We start from the raw sequence: 19,190 nt of genomic DNA, 5'->3' as shown, positions 1-19,190 counted from the left end.
TCGAATCCGACTTGAAAATTTTTTTGGTTCAGACCAACCCATTTGACATACAAGTGTTGTTCGGGTTCGGATTTCTGATCCTCATCTCGAATCCGACGTCCTGAAAAATTCCTGGTGCAGATCAACCCATTTGACATACAGGTGTTGTTCGGGTTCAGATTGCTGACCCTCATTTAAAATATGGTAAGGTTCAGGTTGAACCGAAAATCTAAAATTGACACGGATCCTCGCATCACTCGATTCGATCCCGCATCTTGCATGGCGCACGTCGCACTCGCACCGGCCTCTCCCACGCTCGAGGCTTGACCCTGCATCTTGCAACATCGGCCGCCTACCTTGCAGCCCTTACTCGTGCACGCATTTCCAGTTCTGTAACGGTGCACCTGCGGCCTGCCATACTGCCTCGTACACACTCCCAGCTCAACCCTGCCACCGGCCTCTCGCACCCGCGCCCTGTCTCACCCTTGCTGATCCCGCGTTCGTCCAGGCACCCATTGCAGGCCCACTCCAGCGCCTCAATGCCACACCCTACACGCATCTGCTCTAGTTGAACTCACTCGTGTTCGCTGTGTTTCAGGTTCGCGGGTTAGGTCGTGTTTGGGTCAACCCATTTGGACCCGGGTCAATTCTGGATTCAACCTAAACTTGACCCGAAAATCTATTTTGACACCAATAACTTTCCCTAGCATTATAACATAATACAAAGAAGAGATATTTGTATGATATATTGTGGAGATAACACAATATACCTTTAAGATGACTTGAAGTAGCTTTAATGCCTTAATTTTAAGTTAGATCATGGACCCTTATATGTAAGTCTTGATGGATCATTCTAGACTCCTTAAGAGTAGTTAATGATGAATATAAAAGATTTGAAAAAAAAAAAAGATAAAAGATAAAGGACTATACTTTCTAAAGTCAAAAAAGATTCTAAAGGACAGATAAACCACATAAGGTTTCTAAACTCAAATATAAATCAATAGAAATCAAGAGAAAGAACTTAAAAATTTATATTTCCAAAATATACTTGAATAACAACAAGAGAAATTGTAGATGGATGTGGAGGTCGTAATAATGGATAATTTTTTAGTTATATGATTTAGGTTTCATTTGGGGTTATTTTCTTACTGCTTTTTAAGCAGCATTTTAGTAAAAAATATTAACAAATTTATATTAAAAAATTGTTTTAAAAAGCATCAAGAAAGTCATCCTAAACGAAGCCTTATTGAGAATATCAAAAGAGGGAGCATAAATCAAAAGGATTGATATTCTGGTAACAATTCAATAAAGCCGATCTAAGAGAGAAAAACAAAAAAACTTAGCTATGGCAAAAGATTAACATAAAGCCAGAGTTGAGTAGATAATAAAATAGCTGCTACTTGAATTTCTTAATTATTTCCCATTGGATCACTTCATGCTAAAAAATATATGAGATGTTAAAAATTAAAATACCTTAAGAATTTTGTATTTCCTAAAAATAAACCAACAACATCATCAAGCTTCTATCACACTACATGGGGTCGGCTATCTGATCTTTTTTCTCCATTATATTTGATTAGGAGTTAAATTCTTATTTAAATCTAATAAAAAATCATTTCTAATACATTTGAACCAAGACTTTCTAGGTCTATGTCTACCTTTCTTAACACAAATTAGATATAATGCATATACTATCTAATCTAATATCTATCTAGAGCTACTTCAACATTTTGACTTATATACTCATTTCACATTCTATTTCTAAGGGCATCTCCAATCGAAAAATCCATTTTACGCTTTAAATCTAGTATCAAAATGACGTAATTCATCTCCAATCGAACTTCATTTCTCTCTTTTGCACGCTCCCTACGAAGGTAACCATCTCTCTCCTCTTCTGTGCGCTTTTCTCCTCTTAATCGCTCTTATTCGGCAAATTCGTAAGCGAGGGTTTTTTGGCGTAGGTGAACAGTTTGACGTCAATATTGGTGTCGCACGGTTCATCTACCGAATTTTAGCGTGATATTTGGAGTTCAAATGCAGCGAATGACGAACGACATATAGTGGTATGTAGTTTGGATGAAGATGATCTAAGTGTTAAGTCACACATCCACTGGAGCATCCTCAATCTCTGCAACGCTTTAACATAATTTTAGCTCCTTTTTTTAATAGTCAACATTCTGCACTATAAAGTATTTGTAGGTTTCACCACCATCTTATAGAACTTTCTCTTAAGTTTGAGGGTTACTTTTCTATCACACAATAGACCCGATGCATTCCTCCACTTCAACCATCCAACTTGAATTCTAGAGATAATATCTATATCTATTTCGTCATTGCTTTGAATAATAGATCACCCGAAATATCTAAAACATGTACTCTTTTTAATGACTTGATCGCCCAAAGACAGAATCCATCTACTAGATCTAAAACTTCTAAAATTACACTCCTAAAAGTAAACCAAAGATTTCCAATAAATAAAAAAGATAAATTTTGCTCAATGACTCAACCAAAACACCAAAATTACACCTTAAGACAATGAAAACTCTTGAAATATCCTTCTATAGCCACAAGGATGCTTCCGCATTAATGGATCATTAAATCATGATAGCAACTAATTGGTCCACTTAATTACATATCAGTAATTATGATGGGAAAGGAAAATAATTAATCAACGACGACTTGTTATATCTCTAATTAAAATCAATATAAAAAATAAATAACGTAATAATCCTTCATTAGCAGGCCTTAACTGGGGGAGGTTTTGCCATTAAAGTCGCTTCGTGGCATGTGGGCACGGTGTCAATCCAGCTTTTGGAAGGATCTAGACGTTGATATTTTAGATTTTAGTTGATTATGTTAACTACCACTTAACACAAAGTGCTTAGCAGTAAGGATGTAATTAGGTTTGCCGATTAGTTTAATTAAGTTTCTTAATTAAAAAATTGCCACGTCCATTTCTGTATACTAAAGAAAAAAAATATTTTTTTGGGGGAGATCAAATGGTTAGATTCATGTGAAGAAGAGTCTTATGTGAGGAAGTGTTAGTTCATCATTATTATTATTTGTAGTAATTTTTTTTTTGTGAAAATATTAATTTTATATCAACAAAAATAGGGATAAGTAGTCTTTAAAGGAATCACAAACTCGCTAAATGCTTAAAGAGATACGATATAAAATGAAATCAAAACCTATTGAGTTAGAGATCCCAATCTAAATACATGAAGCAAAAAAAATAAAAAAAAAAATGCAGGAAAGGAGCCTTAACCCAAAAAGTACATTATGAGCAACCAAAAATCCAAAGCACGGACCATAAGATAGGTCAATTAGGCACATCCTGCAAATTTAAAGACAAACGACAACAAACAAAAAATCATAGAACAAGATTAGATGTGTACCTAGTAAGAATGACCCTAGATTAACATAGGCGAATCACATCAGCAATAGTACATTACAGGGGACACATGAATGTGCAAAATAAAAGACCAATCAAAAGCCAACTATCATTCGAGATGCAGTGCCAATATAAAAGAAACACCAAACTATCAACTGAAATAGAAGACAACCTATATAAGCAATACCAAAACATTCGAACAACATCATGAAATGATGCAAAATAGAAAAATGTCTGAAAAGAGGTAAATAGCCCAAACACGACAAGCATAATATGCAAACTAGAGGGACCAAAATATCCTAGATTTAATGAACGAAAAGCCCATGACCAGATAAAGAGAGACACACACATACAAATAAGAAAATATGATTTACTGAAAATGTAGGATGGAGAAAGCACATAATGAGTAGAGCAAGGTTTTATCCATATATAAATTCACATTTTATAAGTGATCTAAAAATAATAATAATAATAATATATTTTTCTCATAAAGTACTAGATTTGATTGCTTGTGGTAAAATCATCAACAACATAATAATAAACACTTAGAAACTAGAGGATAAATATGAGCAAATGTAGATTCCCCATAAAACATAAATGCCATAAGAGAGAAAAAAAAAAACAAAGAATCAAATTATTTGAGTTGTAGCGTAGTGGGAACTTAAACAACTAAGAAATCATCACAAAAGCATCATCATTAGGAGACTAAGAGCAAACATATATGTAAAACAGAGAATCAATGAGGAAATCAAATTCAACCGACTAAAGAGAATAGTACTTATAAAGGAAAATAAAAAATGTATGATCATGATATAGACAAACATCCCAAATGAAAAATAGGTAGCAATTAATTAAAAATTGATCAAAATGCATTGCTAAAGAATATGCCAAATCAGAAGATAAAAAACAACCAGAATCTTCATAAAAAGGCACCATAACAAAACAATACAAAGTAAGAATGGTAATCAACAAAGAAGAAGTTACTTTCTGACATATGAAACACCTAAAGCATCAAGATTGATTCTACCTTTCAGAATAGTAGGAGATGTGTTTATATTAAACAAAATAGTACCACAACTCTTGGAACATTCTTTTGCCAACCAATCAGCACAAGCATTACCTTCCCTCAAAATACGAGTAATTCTATATTTAAATTTTCAAAGAAAGTCCAATGTTTTGTTAAATAAAAAAATACTACATTATGACATTTTTAGCACTAAATAAAGAGATTAGTACTTTTGAGTCCATTTCAATTCAAATATTCAGAATGTTGTAATCAATACAAAACATAAGCCCCTTAAATTAAAGTAGTCAACTCAACACAAATTACTTTACATTTGGGAATGTTGGTAGTAAAACCAAACTGAAGCTTACCTTCATGATCTTGAATTAAACTACCACAATCAAAACCATCACTGGAGACATAACCACCAATATTAAGTTTAAACTCATATTTAGTTGTATGTTTATACCACCTCACAATTTTAGGAATAGAGGCCATATCAATATTGCCACAATCAATTTTGTAGAAAATAGACCAAGCACTCTTCCCTTTAAATTGCTTTGGAGTCAAAGCATTGGCATTAAAGAGTTGTTGAATTTTATATTTCAAGGTATAAATAACCCTATCATAACTCATTTTAACACCATTATGCTTACTATCATTCTTTTCATTCAATAAGAGCCAGAAAATGACCAAAGGGATGACAATAAGAATATGACCTTTAACTTTATTATGAAACCAACTAGCTAAAAAGTAGAAGAAATTATTAATATTAATTCAAACTTTTATGTCAAGATCATTATCCAATTCAAACTAGACCCTAGTAGTAACTAGGCCATTAAAAAAGATATGTCTTAAGTTTCAATATGATAGTAACATTGACTATTTAGAAGAAAAAAAAAAAAAAAACCTGTTTCTTTTAATTTGATATTAACATGAATAAAACCTTACAGTTGTCTCCAAGTGAAAATAGAGAAGCTCAAAGGAGTAGAGGAATTCTAGATTTTATCAAATATAGAGTATAGTCTCTCTTAGATTAAAAATAATTCCACACTTTATTTAAGTTGAATTCACCATCTAAAAAAAATAAAAAATAAGTTAATCATTGCAATTACTATATATTAATAGGAATGTGATCATAAATGATATCCACCATGCTTTGAGGAACATACTCTAGGAGAATGTTATTACACCATTTGTCATTCTTAATGAAGACACCCGAAATGAGGATGTAGAATGAGTGTTGAAGTGAGAGTCAAGAGATCTAACATTAGACCAATCATCCTACCACAAATATGAGGAATCGTTCCAAATCCCCCATTAAATAGTTGATTCGCCAAGCCATTTTGTATTACATGTCCTTCTCCAACCAGGAGATTGACCTTGGTTGAAAAAAATAATGGGTAGGATGCTAATTATTACAATATCTTTTTCATGTATTTTTAATTTAGAAATAAGGGAATCATTGATCCTAAATTTTCATAATAATTTGTAAGAAATTATGGTTCGACAAGATGAATCTAATGAGCCTAAGTTTGCAAAGATTTGAAATCATTAAGACACTCAAATGCTTGATAATTAAATGATCCAAGCTTGAGCGAGTTGATATTGGCTTTCCATTGAAATACTCCCAATGTGTCCTTGATCTTCTCACTATTTACTAGTTTTGTCACACGAAAAAAATACTATAAATAGTCCCCTCATTCTTCACAAAAGGGGGAGAAATATATGAAAAATAAAGGATCTCTCTTGCTTTCTCAAGCTAGCACCGCCCGACCGCCTATCAAATATATATATCAAACAGGTTAAGGCTAATTAAGGCAAATTCACACATATATAAAAATACACAACCTTAACTCAAAAATTCTAACCAACATATTAAGAAAGGTACGTCACTTTTTTTGCTTCATTCTCTCCACTTTCACCGTATTCTGCTTAGGATGTCCATCAACTCTCGTGGATGAATTTTTATTGTATTTCATCTATTCTTTCATTGATCTATATTTTTTTTTTATTAGATCTATAATTTTTTTGATATGAAGGTTATATATATATATATATATAATATATATATATATATATATATATATATATATATATATATATATATATATATATATATATAATTTTACTATTAATAAGATTTGTAATCAAACTTTATGCCAAAAAGTTCAACGACCTCATCCACTAATTAGCCAACAAATACAATGCTATTATGCCAAAGTTGCAAAGGGGGGAAGTCTACAATTGAGAAGTTAATTGAACATACAAAAAATACATGACAGAGAAAGTATTACTTTTGTGTGTGATAGATAGACTAACCCTCAAAGAAGACAAAATATCAATTATATGATTGTATCACTTTTCTACCCAATCCTCTTTAAGGTATTAGTTCTTTATTTTTAACTTAATTAATTAAGTGATAATGTTCCAATTTGTAAGGCATCATGTTAGCATTTTGGCAAATATTTCCTAAAATTATTGGACAATATGTATTATGCATATTCTCAACCATACTTTTAAGAACATCAGTGCTACAAAAAATGTTGAGTCTAATAAGATTACTTATAATGAATATTTTTGAATCACAATTGTTGCTAAAGATGATACTTTGATCAAAATTTTTATTGTAAATCATTTTGTAAAGAATTTTATTTTCTATTATTTCTCAATATTAAAAATGCTTATTATTGGTGATACTCATTTTGCTTCAGTTGTTGTAATATCGAGAAAAATAAACAATTAAAAAATATAGTTCATGTGATGAAAATGAGTGAAAAATGATTATGTTATGGCAAGGATGATATTGGAAAGGCAATATTTGTGACTTGTTGATTTGTGATAAGATATTGATGGTTATATTCTATCATATGTTGTTCCTATTTATAACATGTTCAAAATTGAGGATACAAAGTAGTCATACTTTATTTGATTTATGAGATGTGGGTATCTAAAGTGAAGGAAGCAATATGTTGACAAGAAATGTTGTCAAATAATAAAGATTCAAGTTTTTATTAGAGCATTTTCATGCTATTTTGGAGAATAAGTGGAGCAAAAGTAATACAACTCTATATTGTTTAGCTCATTATTTAAATCAAAGGTTAGTTACTTCTTATTTGTAATATAAATATTAATTAATTAATTTTATTTTTTTAAAAGATAATAAAAAAAAAAGATTGACTTCCAGAGAATTCTCAACATATTTCTCTTTAAAAAGATATAGAAATTTCATATTTTCAGACAAATGATTAGTATGGAGTTGTCTAAATTCCTTAGATATATGGAGAAATTTATAGATAAAGAATCTTTATGTGATTAATTAATTCAAGAACAATTCAATATCAGTTTTAGCAAATATATAGTCAAATTGAACGTTTAAAAAAGACGAACTCAACGACACCTAAATTGGTCCAATCCAAACCCAAATGGATCCAAATCGAGGACCCAATTAAAACCTATTTAAAAGCTTCAGAACATTAATTAGATGATCAAATGTGACATGCTTATAGTCAAATCAAGTGGCTCGACGAGAAGAACCTAACGAGCCTAAGATTGTCAAAAATTGAAATCATTAAGAGACTCAAATGCTCAATAAATGATCCAAGATTGAGAAAGTTGATATCAGTCGTCCATTGAAATACTCTCAACATGTCGTTGATCTTCTCCCTATTTACTAGTTATGCCACTCCAAAAAATACTATAAATAGACCCATCATTCATCACAAAAAGGGGAGGAAAATATGAAAAATAAAGGAGCTCTCTTAATTTCTCAAGCTTGCACCGCCTGACCACTGTACCAATCATCGTCGGACTTCCACCTGTCTGCCGACTACCGCTGGACTTCCTTCTGACCACCGTCGCTCTACTACGATCCTTTTGAGCACTATCATTAGATATAAGGATGTGAATCACAATATTTGTTATCATTAAAAATATAAACTTATGAGCTCGAGTTGCAGTAGACTATAATCCTACTAACGCCCAAACAAACATGTTAACACTCTTTTAAAAACAAATTCTATGTAATGAGCTATATAAAATGAGTATTTGCTACATTAAGCTAGCACTCTCCTCCAAAGAGGGATATTATTTGTAATCAATCATCAAAACTAGTGGAATCATTCAAACTTGACTTTGCACTATGATTTTTTTCTTTTTTTCAGGATTTTCCACGTAAAAATTTTGGTCTCTTATTACTTTCGCATCCCTTTTTCTTTTATTTGTTTGAATGTTGAAATATCATTCAAAGTTAGGCTGCAAAGCTCTTTATCTTACACAACAATATTCAATATCCATAATGTGTCATATTAAAATCTTCACAGATCTCTCATAGTGCCATTTTTCTCTTTTTCATTTTTTTTTTTAAGATTTTTGAGTAAAAATAAATAAATTCATACATAAATCATATACGCAAGTACTCAGCCAATTCATTAAGGTGAGCTGCACGTAGTGTCAAAACCAGAGGCGAATCATGACGCATCATGTCACTTTTTAACTGTGTACCTGTGTTATGTATCGCTATGTACCGGATAATATGACGCATTCTGATTCGCCTCCAAACCGTCTCATAACTTCACAAAATAGTTTCTCCAAAATCAGATATTGAATTCAGCCTACAAACTTCGGAATTTAACAAATTGGTCCAAATCATTTCAGGACCACACACGTGAAAGTCGTTGGAGGCTTCTTCTTCCTTATCCACACACACCCTTCTCTCTCTCTCTCTCTGTACGATTTTTTCCCAATGAGGCAATGACAACCAACCTTCTCGTAGCACTCCGGTCTAGATAAACCGTTCCTTTTGCACTAATTTCAAAGAAATAAAAATCTTCCATCACTCCTTTGCCGACAACAACATATAATTATAAAAATATCTACCTAACCACCAATAACATACGGCCACGCGTATAATAAGTTTATTATTAAAAATATAAATTACTGACACATTTGAACTTTGAAATTATAATATTTTACACTATATCTTAGAAAGCTTAAACTAACGTATACTAATTACAGAAATTAAATAAATCTTAAATATATATAATGATGAGTTTATTATTCTAAAAAATAAAGGACTAATATAGTAAAAAATAAATCTAAATAATTATTTTTAAAGAATATTAAAGCAGTCTCTTAAAAATAAATAAAAACTTATTAATTTGTTTTATATTATTTTCTTAGCCTAACAAATGTTAGGTACATATTCGATGTTACAATTTTTATATAATGTATGTCATACATTATTAATATGAGATACTATATATTTTAATATTGTATCGGTGCATCATAGATTAAGGATACATTTGGGAGAGGCTCTTATCATTTCTTAAAATAATTTTTTAGTATAAAAATTAAAATTTGTGTACTAAGCTATTTTAAAAAGTATTAAGAAAACAGTCCCAAACTAATGCGACCTGATTTTTTACTATTTCTTAAAGTATCTTTCTAGCATAAAAATTAAAGTTTTTATATTAAAAAGATACTTTAAAAAGCAATAAGAAAGCTGTCTCAAACGAAGCCTAAGCCTTAGGCTTCGTTTGGGACGGCTTTCTTAAATCTTCTCATACCAATTTTTAAGTACAAAAATTTTCTTTTTTTTACTAGAAAGCTGCTCTAACAAGCAACAAAAAGCTGTCCCAAATGAAGCCTAAGGTTTTGCTTGGGACGACTTTCTTGTGGCTTGTTAAAATAACTTTCTAGTAAAAAAATAAAAAAACCACCGCATTTTTTATTTTTAAGATATTTTTGTACTTAAAAACAAAGCTTTACAAAGCAATAAGAAATCAGTCCCAAACGAATTTTTGTTTGGAAAATATTTTTTAAACAACTTTTTAATACAAAAATTTATAATTCAAAATTTTTATATCAAAAGATTATTTTAGACAAAAATAAGAAATTTTCATCTATGAAACAAAACTGTATAACTAATTTTCATAGTATACCAACTTTGTAAAACAATTTTAATCCAAAAAATCTATAAAAATAATTTTAATCACAAGAAGGCCTCTTCAATTTCCTATATAAACACCGACTCCCCTTCATCTATCAAGTATTCCATTATACTTAATCAGTTGATCTCTCCTTTTAATTAGCAAAAATGGCAGAAGAGAAGCATCACCATCACCTCTTCCACCACCACAAGGAGGAAGAACAGCCTTCTGAAATCGACTATAAGAAAGAGGAGAAGCATCACAAGCACGAAGAGCACTCCGGCGAGCTCGGCGCCCTTGCCGCTGGTGCTTTTGCTCTGGTAAACATATATAAACTAATATAATTAATAATAATCATCCTTCAATCCTAAATCATCACTAATCACTATTCATGGCTCTGCAACTTCTTCTTCTTCTTCACTAATCACTATTCATGGCTCTGCAACTTCTTCTTCTTCTTCAATTAAATGATAATATGTTGAAATTTTGTAGAACAGATGAATTTTTTCTTAATGATCATGGAACATAAAGATGTTTTTCAAGATCTGCAACAGTTTTCTAATATCCTCTAACACAGAGTCTTACTATATTGTTCAGATGTTTTATAAATGCTATTAAAATCACCAAGAAAAAAAATCAGAATAAATTTTGTTGAAGTTTTTTGAGATGACTGTATTTATATAAAAATTAATAAGTCACATTATATTTATATTAAAATAAATTTAATTACTAAAAATTTTATTCTCTTCAAATTTAGATCAGAATATGCTGATCCAAAATTTCTTCTATAAGAAATAGTCTTTATTTAGAAGAAAGTGTTCAATAAATATTAAGTTCTACAAATCTTCAACACAATTTCAGATTTTTTTTTTCATTTACTCAATACAGTAAAATCGTCTATTACTGACAGTTTTGATCTATTTTCCATCGATTTACTGGAATAAACCACATAGGAAATGCAAACCGTCGGCCAATTTCCTACGGCAAAATTTTCCGGTGGCTCGAACAACCGAAAATTAATGAACTCAAAACAGCTGGAAAATTCCTATGCAAAAACCTCCGGAGACCGTGGGTATTTCCTGCAGCCAAACCGCCGGTTATTACCGGTCGCAAAACAAAAAAATCGGCGGCAACTTCATACCGTGCTGTATCGAAGTTTCCGGCGGTTAAACCACTGACTAGCCGCTTGAAACATGTAGCATTTGCAAAAAAAAATTGACAGTCCCCTTCTATTCACACAAATTTTCACAATTACCTGCAGAGAGTTCAAAACATATATAAGATACTTTTTATCATATACATCCACAATCCACTATCAAAAGAACAATTCTTCAACTGATCGCCGATATTCAACGAATTTTCTGTAGTGACTGTAACACAATTAATATAAATTCACTAACCATTAACTGACTCTATCTTACTTTTATTAATGTCTTCTGTAAAATATTTTGAAATGATCTCTCTTTTAATCAGTTTTACTTAATAATTTGATGTGATTAATACTGATTAATAATTTATAATAATTTTTTGGTAGCATGAGAAACACAAGGCAAAGAAAGATCCAGAGCACGCCCATAAGCACAAGATAGAGGAGGAAATAGCAGCAGCAGCTGCTGTTGGTGCTGGCGGCTTCGCCTTCCATGAGCATCATGAGAAGAAGGAAGCCAAAGAGGAGGAGAAGCATCATCACCACCACCTCTAAGGCTTCTGGCTTTATCTATCCATATATCTATTTCTATGTGACTGTATCACAATATATATCTATATACAAGTGCTGTATTTGGGCATGGTTTCCTTTGTAATGTGTTAAGAACCGTACTATCTATGCTGTTGTGCAGTATCTATTATGCTATACCTTTCTGCTCTTGTTTGAGACGACTTTCCTGAGTATTTCGTTGAGTTAGGACTCGGTGACCAGCTTCAAGCGAGTTCATTTTATGAGGTTCATGAAATATGAGTTCACTTGCTATTGCTGTGCAAACACAGCAGAAAGAATCCCACAATCACAGCACAATCAACATAAAGAATATGATGATTTACATGGTCCGGCAAAGATACTAATTACGTCCACGGGAGAGATTATTACGTGTGGTGTCCGGACTGTCCGAAGGCGAATCCGGACGCGCCACGTCACCCAAATACACTGGCCGGCCCCAGGTGACATGGCGCCTCCGAATTAGCCCTAGACTAATCCGGATGCCGCGCGTAATAATTTTCCTGTCCACGGGAATGGGATGATAATTTCACTATATTGAAGAAGAATAAGATTATAATTGCAAATTTTTCTGTCATGCATACCTCTACAACAGCCCTCAAATTCTTTTAAATAAATTTGAGATAAAACAAATAAGAAAGAACTTCCTAATCTAACTATCAATCAAATCCCTTAATTAGTCTAATAATCAACCTCTAATTAATATATTACTTAGCCATCATGACTTGTCAACTAAGTGGACAATATCTAAAAAGACATACATTATGCGGTTGGTGGGCGAGCACGATTGAGAACCAATTTGAATTATATAGTTGAAGCTTTCAACCAGCATATTAAATTGGTTCAAAAAAATTCATCGAGATTTAGAGTGGTTGGTGGGCGAGCACGATTGGGAACCAGTTTGAATACCCTCTACTACAACCTTACCTCTTCAGTGGGGCAAAGCAAGTATGGACTCAATGCTGGTGGGTGGCTTCGCTAGGTTCTGCCGCGGGATTAATTACGTCGCCAAATGCTTTCTTCAGAGTGGTAGCGGATAGATATCCATTTCAAGGAAAAAAAACATTAAAAAAGAAAAAGCACAAGTGAGCTGAGTATGATGCAACTTGTTTTACCTTTCATGTACAGTGTCACTGATTGATGTTGTTTTGGATCTGGCTTTCACTTGCCAGCCTTTAGTGGTTGTACTAATTATTAATTAAAATAATTGATTAACTTTGGTCCTTTAGAAATATCATGTCGACATATGGCTGATTCTTCTTGGCCTTGAAGTCTTTTTGGTGAGGTGTCTTTGTCTGCCATTAGTGCTTCCCCACTAATTTGATATGGGAAATCTGCCATTGTTTCCTTTTAGGTGCAGAAAGAAGTGGTAATTATTTCTTTGATCGGTTTGCTTTCAACTTTATGATTTATGGGATGAGGATTTCTGTTAAGGGAAAAAGTAAAGGAATATGAACGATATTGTATAGATAATTGTAATAACAAAGGATAACTCAGCAAAAGGTGATTCTAGCTTTTTAGGGGCCTTTATTAGTTCTCTCTACAGGATTAATCTCATAAATTATTGCTTACTTCAAATTAGTAACAAATTAAGTACAGCAATAGTCTAAGTGTTAAATATAAGATGTGAGACTTATTAGGTTTCATTTGGGACGGCTTTCTTACTGCTTCTTAAATCAATTTTCTAGTAAATAATAATAATTTTTATACTAAAAGTTGTTTTAAGAAGCAGTAAAAAACAGTCCTAAACGAAGCCTAAGAAAGCAATTTTTAGTTAAAAAATTAAAATTTTTATACTAGAAAACTACTTTAAGAAACAGTGAGAAAGCCGTACATATCTCGCTATTTAATTTGATGCATTATAACAAATCCATATAGTTTCATTAAATGATTTGCTAAGTGGTTATATTAAGTTTAGCATGTCATAGTAACTAGCAAAATAAGAAGCCATTTCATTGAGTTTGATTAGAAGTTTGACTACTTCGAGAAATATGAAATGTAAAGACTCTAAGACTTGTGATAAATTCTAGTGCTTGAGTCTAATTTTATTTTATTTATTTCATTTGAGTGGATTTTATCAAATATCAGTATTGTTGCGTACAGGAGTATTCGCGGCGGTAGAGAAATATTATATTTAACGTCTTAGCATTGTACGAAGATTTATATTAAGTTTAGCATGTCATAGTAACTAGCAAAATAAGAAGCCATTTCATTGAGTTTGATTAGAAGTTTGACTACTTCGAGAAATATGAAATGTGAAGACTCTAAGACTTGTGATAAATTCTAGTGCTTGAGTCTAATTTTATTTTATTTATTTAATTTGAGTGGATTTTATCAAATATCAGTATATATGATGAACATAATTAAAATATATATAAATTATATTTAAGAATATATTTGAATTTATTTATTTATTTTAGTTATTTATATTTACTATTTGCAAATATTATAATAAGCAGTAATCGTGTGAAAAAGAAAATCCATTTGCTTTTAATTTTATTTATAAAAATAACATAAAGGAATTCAGTAGTCTAAGGCTTCATTTGAGATAATTTTCTTACTACTTTATCTTTGTAAAGCATCCTTCCAATATTCTTTTATGACTTTCTAGTCTAAAAAATTACTTTATAAAATAGTAAGAAAGCTATCACAAATAAAACTTAAAAACTACTTTCTGAATATAGTGGCGTTAAGAATATTGTTAATGATAGAATCCGAATAAAAACATGCATCAGATCAGGCATTTGAATGAGAAATTTAATACAATTTGATATATAAATTTTATTGCGGCTCAAAATATTTAATTATAATAATATAAATTTTATTTATTTTATTCCTTCCACACTTTTATAAATTTTGAATTCAATTTTTCAGGGCATATTATTAATAGCACCGGAAAGCGTTGAGCTTGTTAAAGCCTATTAAAGCCTAAGGTAAGGCCAATAACATAATGTCAAAACCTATGGCTATTATTTTCAGCTTTTCTAATTCAAAATTTTACAATGAGCCTATTTGGGATAGTTTTATGACTGGTTTGTTTTTCATACTACAGTTTGATTAGTGTTGCGGGCTAGAATATACACGGCGTTAGAGTTTGTAAATTCGCGTTTAAACATTGTACGAATATTCAGCACACAAACAGAAAAAAGAATGAGCACCAGGATTTTTACGTGGAAAACCCGGAAGAGGGAAAAAACCACGGGGCCACGCCCAGTTGAAATAATTCAACTAGTGTTTGTTTGAAGCACAAAGACCGATTCGTCTCACAAGTTAAGACAATCAGTTTACAATCAACTTCTGACAAAGTTACAAAGTTCTGCAAAATCCCGGCGTTTCCCGAAAATCAGGCAGAGTTCCGGCGTATTCAGGCGGCGGGAAGAGCTCCGGCAGTGGTCGAGGAGGAGAGGATTCTCCCTTTCCCCTTTCTCTTCTTCTTCCCTTATTCTCTCTCTCCACTTGAGTCCTCTTGTGAAGAATGAGGGCTCTATTTATAATTTTTCTGGAGTGACATGGCTTGTAAATATGTGTGAGATCATGGGCGAATAGGGAGTAGTCGAATGGATGGCCGATATTGAACTCTTCTATCGTGCACAGTTCGTTGGACATTTAGAGGCCTTAGTGATGTCGGAATTCGGAAATCTTGGGCTCGTTGGATTCGTCTCGTCGAGACGTTCGATTTGAGTATAAGCTCGTTAAAATCGGAAACTGTTTGGTAACTCAAATTGTGGTTTTAACCATCAACAGCGCTTCGGGTCCTTGATTTGGACCCATTTAGGCTCGGATTCGGTTTAGTTTGGTGTCATTGGGTTCGAATTTCCGAGACGCTGAGTTTGACTATAAGTTTGCTGAAATCGGAGTTAAGGTGCTCCCGGATTTAATTTTTGAAGTTTCCGGGTTCGGTTTTGCCTCAAGATTCGTGCTTGATCAAGATAATTTTTTGAAAATGTATCAATTACTGCTTTTTTTTTATTGTTTTTTCACTATTTTCAGAATATTTTTCTCATGAAAAGTTATATTTTACAAACAGACCTACTAATGTGTGGGAGCTGTATCAAAATATATATTGTTTGATATTTTAGGCTTCATTTGGGGCGACTTTCTTATCACTTTTTAAAATAGTTTTTTAGTACAAAAAATTTAATTTTTGTACTAAAAAGATGCTTTACGAAGCAATAAGAAAGCCGTTCCAAATGAAATCTAAAAAAAAATCTTGATTTTGAAAATTTGAAAGCAGTTCTAAAAAATAGTACAAAAGCCATCGCAAACGATGCCTTAGTTCAACTCTAGAACTCCCAACTTTAACAAGAAGCCTTTCATCAATTAGGAAACTTAACTTATTTATAAGGCCTTAATGTTTGTCCAACCATAGATAAATCATTAATATTTATTATTATTTTTTTTTTGGGAAATCGAACCTTGTTATTCATTGCATAAACTTTCAGATTAATTTCATAAATGAACATTTTTGTTGTACTAATTTTAAAGCATATTTAATTCGATAATTATCAAATTCATCTCGATACAATTCGTATTAGAACATCTCAATATTTTTTTCTTATTCTAATAGAGTAGTAGCTTGTTTAATTTGTAGCAAAGATTCAAACCTAGCTAATTAATAAATTTCATACCCAACAAATTAAAGGTCATTTCTTCCTTATATTGCTGGAAATATCCTCACGTACGTAGGCTTCGTTTGAGACGGCTTTTTTATTGTATTATAAAACTATTTTTTAGCATAAAATTTTTTTGAAAGCTGAAAAAAACCAGTAGTCTAAGGTTTCGTTTAGGACGACTTTCTTATTGATTTTAAAAGTAATTTTTTAGTATAAAAATTTTTCAAATTAAAAAAATTTGTACTAAAAATTATTTTAAAAAATAGTAAAAAAGCCGGCCTAAAGCTATCCTAAATAAAGCTTAAATAAGTTCAAACAACATAAAAATAATAGACAATCTAAAACCTTTACTTGGCCAATCCACCAACCAATCAGAAGTTCATAACTATATTTCATATAAACTTAAAAAGAATATTATTCTTTTGTTTTTTTGTCAGGAAAGTCTCAGTATTATTCCACGCAAAGTTATTCTTTCTTATCAAGATTGAACACGACCCACCTGCACCTATATAAACACCGATTAGCCTTCGTTACGCAGTAGCAAACCACCTCTACCTTCAATCAGTAGTTCTTACTTAAGCTCTGCCAACAAATGGCTCAGTTCTTTCGCCACCATGAGGAGAGCGAAGCGACATGGGAGGTCGACTACAACAAGGAAGAGAAGCGTCACAGGCAAAGAGAAGAGCTTGCAGAGCTCGGCACCTTAGCCTCCGGTGCTTTTGCTTTGGTACTAACTCTATAATTTATAATCTAAATACTAATATCTTTCTATGCTGGTTTTGAGAAGATTATAAAAATCTGTTTCTATTCTCTCTGAATTAATCCTTAGCTTAATTAGACGTTAAAACATGCAGTATGAGAATTATAAGGCGAAGAAGGATCCCGAACACGAGCGCAGGCACAGAGTGGAGGAGGAGATAGCTGCAGTGGCAGCAGTGGGCGGTGCAGGGTATGCTTTGCATGAGCATCATGAGAAGAAAGAGGCGATTCAGGAAGGCAAACGCTATTATTACAACTACTAGCTAGCTTAAGTAAGCTGTTCTTATGATGGAGATCTGGCAAGTATTTCTAAATAAATCATGGCTTCTGTCCTTCTATGTCATGTGGCTTGGTCCTGTATAGCCTTATCAATGGGAATAAAAGTTAACATGTTCTACCTATGATGGAATGCTCAGATTATATAAATCTTTCTCATATAAGCTTGAATGATTTCAAGAAATTAAGTATACAGACTATGGAAGGGATTTGAGTCAAATTTGTGAGTAGTTGATGATGTTTCGTATTGATTGGTAAGCTACTGAAGCAGAATTATACTAAAAGAAGAAGAAGAAAATCAGAATAATTTCTCTTTTCTGGACTTCTCCCAGAATGGAACAGCTACAAGAAAAACTTCTTCCCACCCTCCTACGTACAGGCAGCACCCAAGAGGGGGAAAATTATTAGGTCCGGTTTCCAGATTTGTCCAGACATCAATCGATACGCGCCACATCACCCAAATACACCCGGGACCCAGTGTATCCGGATGATTAGTGTCCGGACGATCCGGTGACCGGACGTAATTTACCGAGAGGGAGGGTAGCTGCTTATTTTTCACTACGCCACGCAAATAAAAAATCAGTCCAACCTCCCCTTTGGGCACCTTCTAAAAATATGTAGTGGAGTGATATGAAGAATAACAAAAATTATAACAGAAGATCAAAATAGGTGTCTTTGAAATAAACATGCCTGTGCAATTTGTCTGCATAGTTTTATAAGACTCTAGAATTTACCGATACTCTTCTAGTCTTCTTAAAGAGGTGCACAGTGTAAGAGAAGGAGAAGGAAAAGAGCGGGAAAGCCAGAGAGGAGACGGAGACAGAGAATTAAGGAAAATAGAAATGTATATATTTTTGTATTATTGAATGTGGTGCTCGTGAATTTGCCGCCGTCATCTGAGCGGAAGTGCTTGGGGGTAACTGAAAATTGTTTTTGTATCATGGTTATAAATGTTTTAAAACAGGGGAGAGTTTCACATTTAGTTTGCAAGAAGTAAATCCAACTAAATCGAGTAAAATCATCAATGAAGATGACATAATATCGAAAAATACTAGAGCAAGACATAGAGATCGATCCCCATACATCCGAGTGGATTAACTCAAACAGATGTGATGTTACAGTTTAGCTATAGCTAAACTTTAATTTGTGGCTTTTCGCCATGTTACAAGATTGACATTTAAAGTCTGAAGAAATGTGAGGTATAGTAGAAGTGTTGGAGCCAAGATTGTTAAAGATCTTGTTGTTCGGATGCCCAAGGCGGGCATGCCATATGGACGGAGACGTGGTGGTCGCCTGAAGAGCTTGCTGGCAGTGACCCGGTTCAACCCGAATCTGGTAGATGTCATTATGCAGATGACCACGAAGGAGGAGCTGCTGATCTTGAACATCCTTAATTTCAAAGCCATTAGAATCAAAGGTAACAGATACGGCGTCATCTTTAGTCAATTTGGATACATAAAGTAGATTGTGAGTGAGTGCGGGGACGTGAAGAAGATGACAGAGACGAAGCTTACGGTGTGTTTGG

General features: G+C 32.7%; 2 protein-coding genes across 2 annotated transcripts; both read left to right on the top strand.

The window, feature by feature from the left end:
• The first annotated feature begins 10,411 nt into the window (after positions 1–10,411).
• On the top strand, positions 10,412–12,176 carry LOC110113023 (abscisic stress-ripening protein 2-like). The gene is made up of 2 exons (XM_020845431.2): positions 10,412–10,623; positions 11,838–12,176. The coding sequence occupies exons 1-2, from the start codon at positions 10,471–10,473 to the stop codon at positions 12,003–12,005; spliced, it is 321 nt and encodes a 106-aa protein (XP_020701090.1). The 5' UTR covers positions 10,412–10,470; the 3' UTR covers positions 12,006–12,176.
• A 4,985-nt stretch (positions 12,177–17,161) lies between these two features.
• LOC110113024 (abscisic stress-ripening protein 1) lies at positions 17,162–17,790 on the top strand. Its single transcript, XM_020845432.2, has 2 exons — positions 17,162–17,357; positions 17,485–17,790. The coding sequence occupies exons 1-2, from the start codon at positions 17,223–17,225 to the stop codon at positions 17,650–17,652; spliced, it is 303 nt and encodes a 100-aa protein (XP_020701091.1). The 5' UTR covers positions 17,162–17,222; the 3' UTR covers positions 17,653–17,790.
• Positions 17,791–19,190: the final 1,400 nt, after the last annotated feature.

The sequence above is a fragment of the Dendrobium catenatum genome, unplaced genomic scaffold (assembly GCF_001605985.2).
Source record: "Dendrobium catenatum unplaced genomic scaffold, ASM160598v2 fragScaff_scaffold_1220, whole genome shotgun sequence".
In the NCBI taxonomy this organism is placed as follows: Eukaryota; Viridiplantae; Streptophyta; class Magnoliopsida; order Asparagales; family Orchidaceae; genus Dendrobium; species Dendrobium catenatum.
This window is presented reverse-complemented; position numbering and strand designations above follow the sequence as displayed.

What these genes read in the sequence shown, in the direction of transcription:
- LOC110113023 (XM_020845431.2), top strand. Translation starts at nt 10,471, where the DNA reads ATGGCAGAAGAGAAGCATCACCATCACCTCTTCCACCACCACAAGGAG. An exon ending in CCGCTGGTGCTTTTGCTCTG is followed by an intron (nt 10,624 to 11,837) that starts GTAAACATATAT and finishes ATTTTTTGGTAG; the next exon opens with CATGAGAAACACAAGGCAAA.
- LOC110113024 (XM_020845432.2), top strand. Translation starts at nt 17,223, where the DNA reads ATGGCTCAGTTCTTTCGCCACCATGAGGAGAGCGAAGCGACATGGGAG. An exon ending in CCTCCGGTGCTTTTGCTTTG is followed by an intron (nt 17,358 to 17,484) that starts GTACTAACTCTA and finishes TAAAACATGCAG; the next exon opens with TATGAGAATTATAAGGCGAA.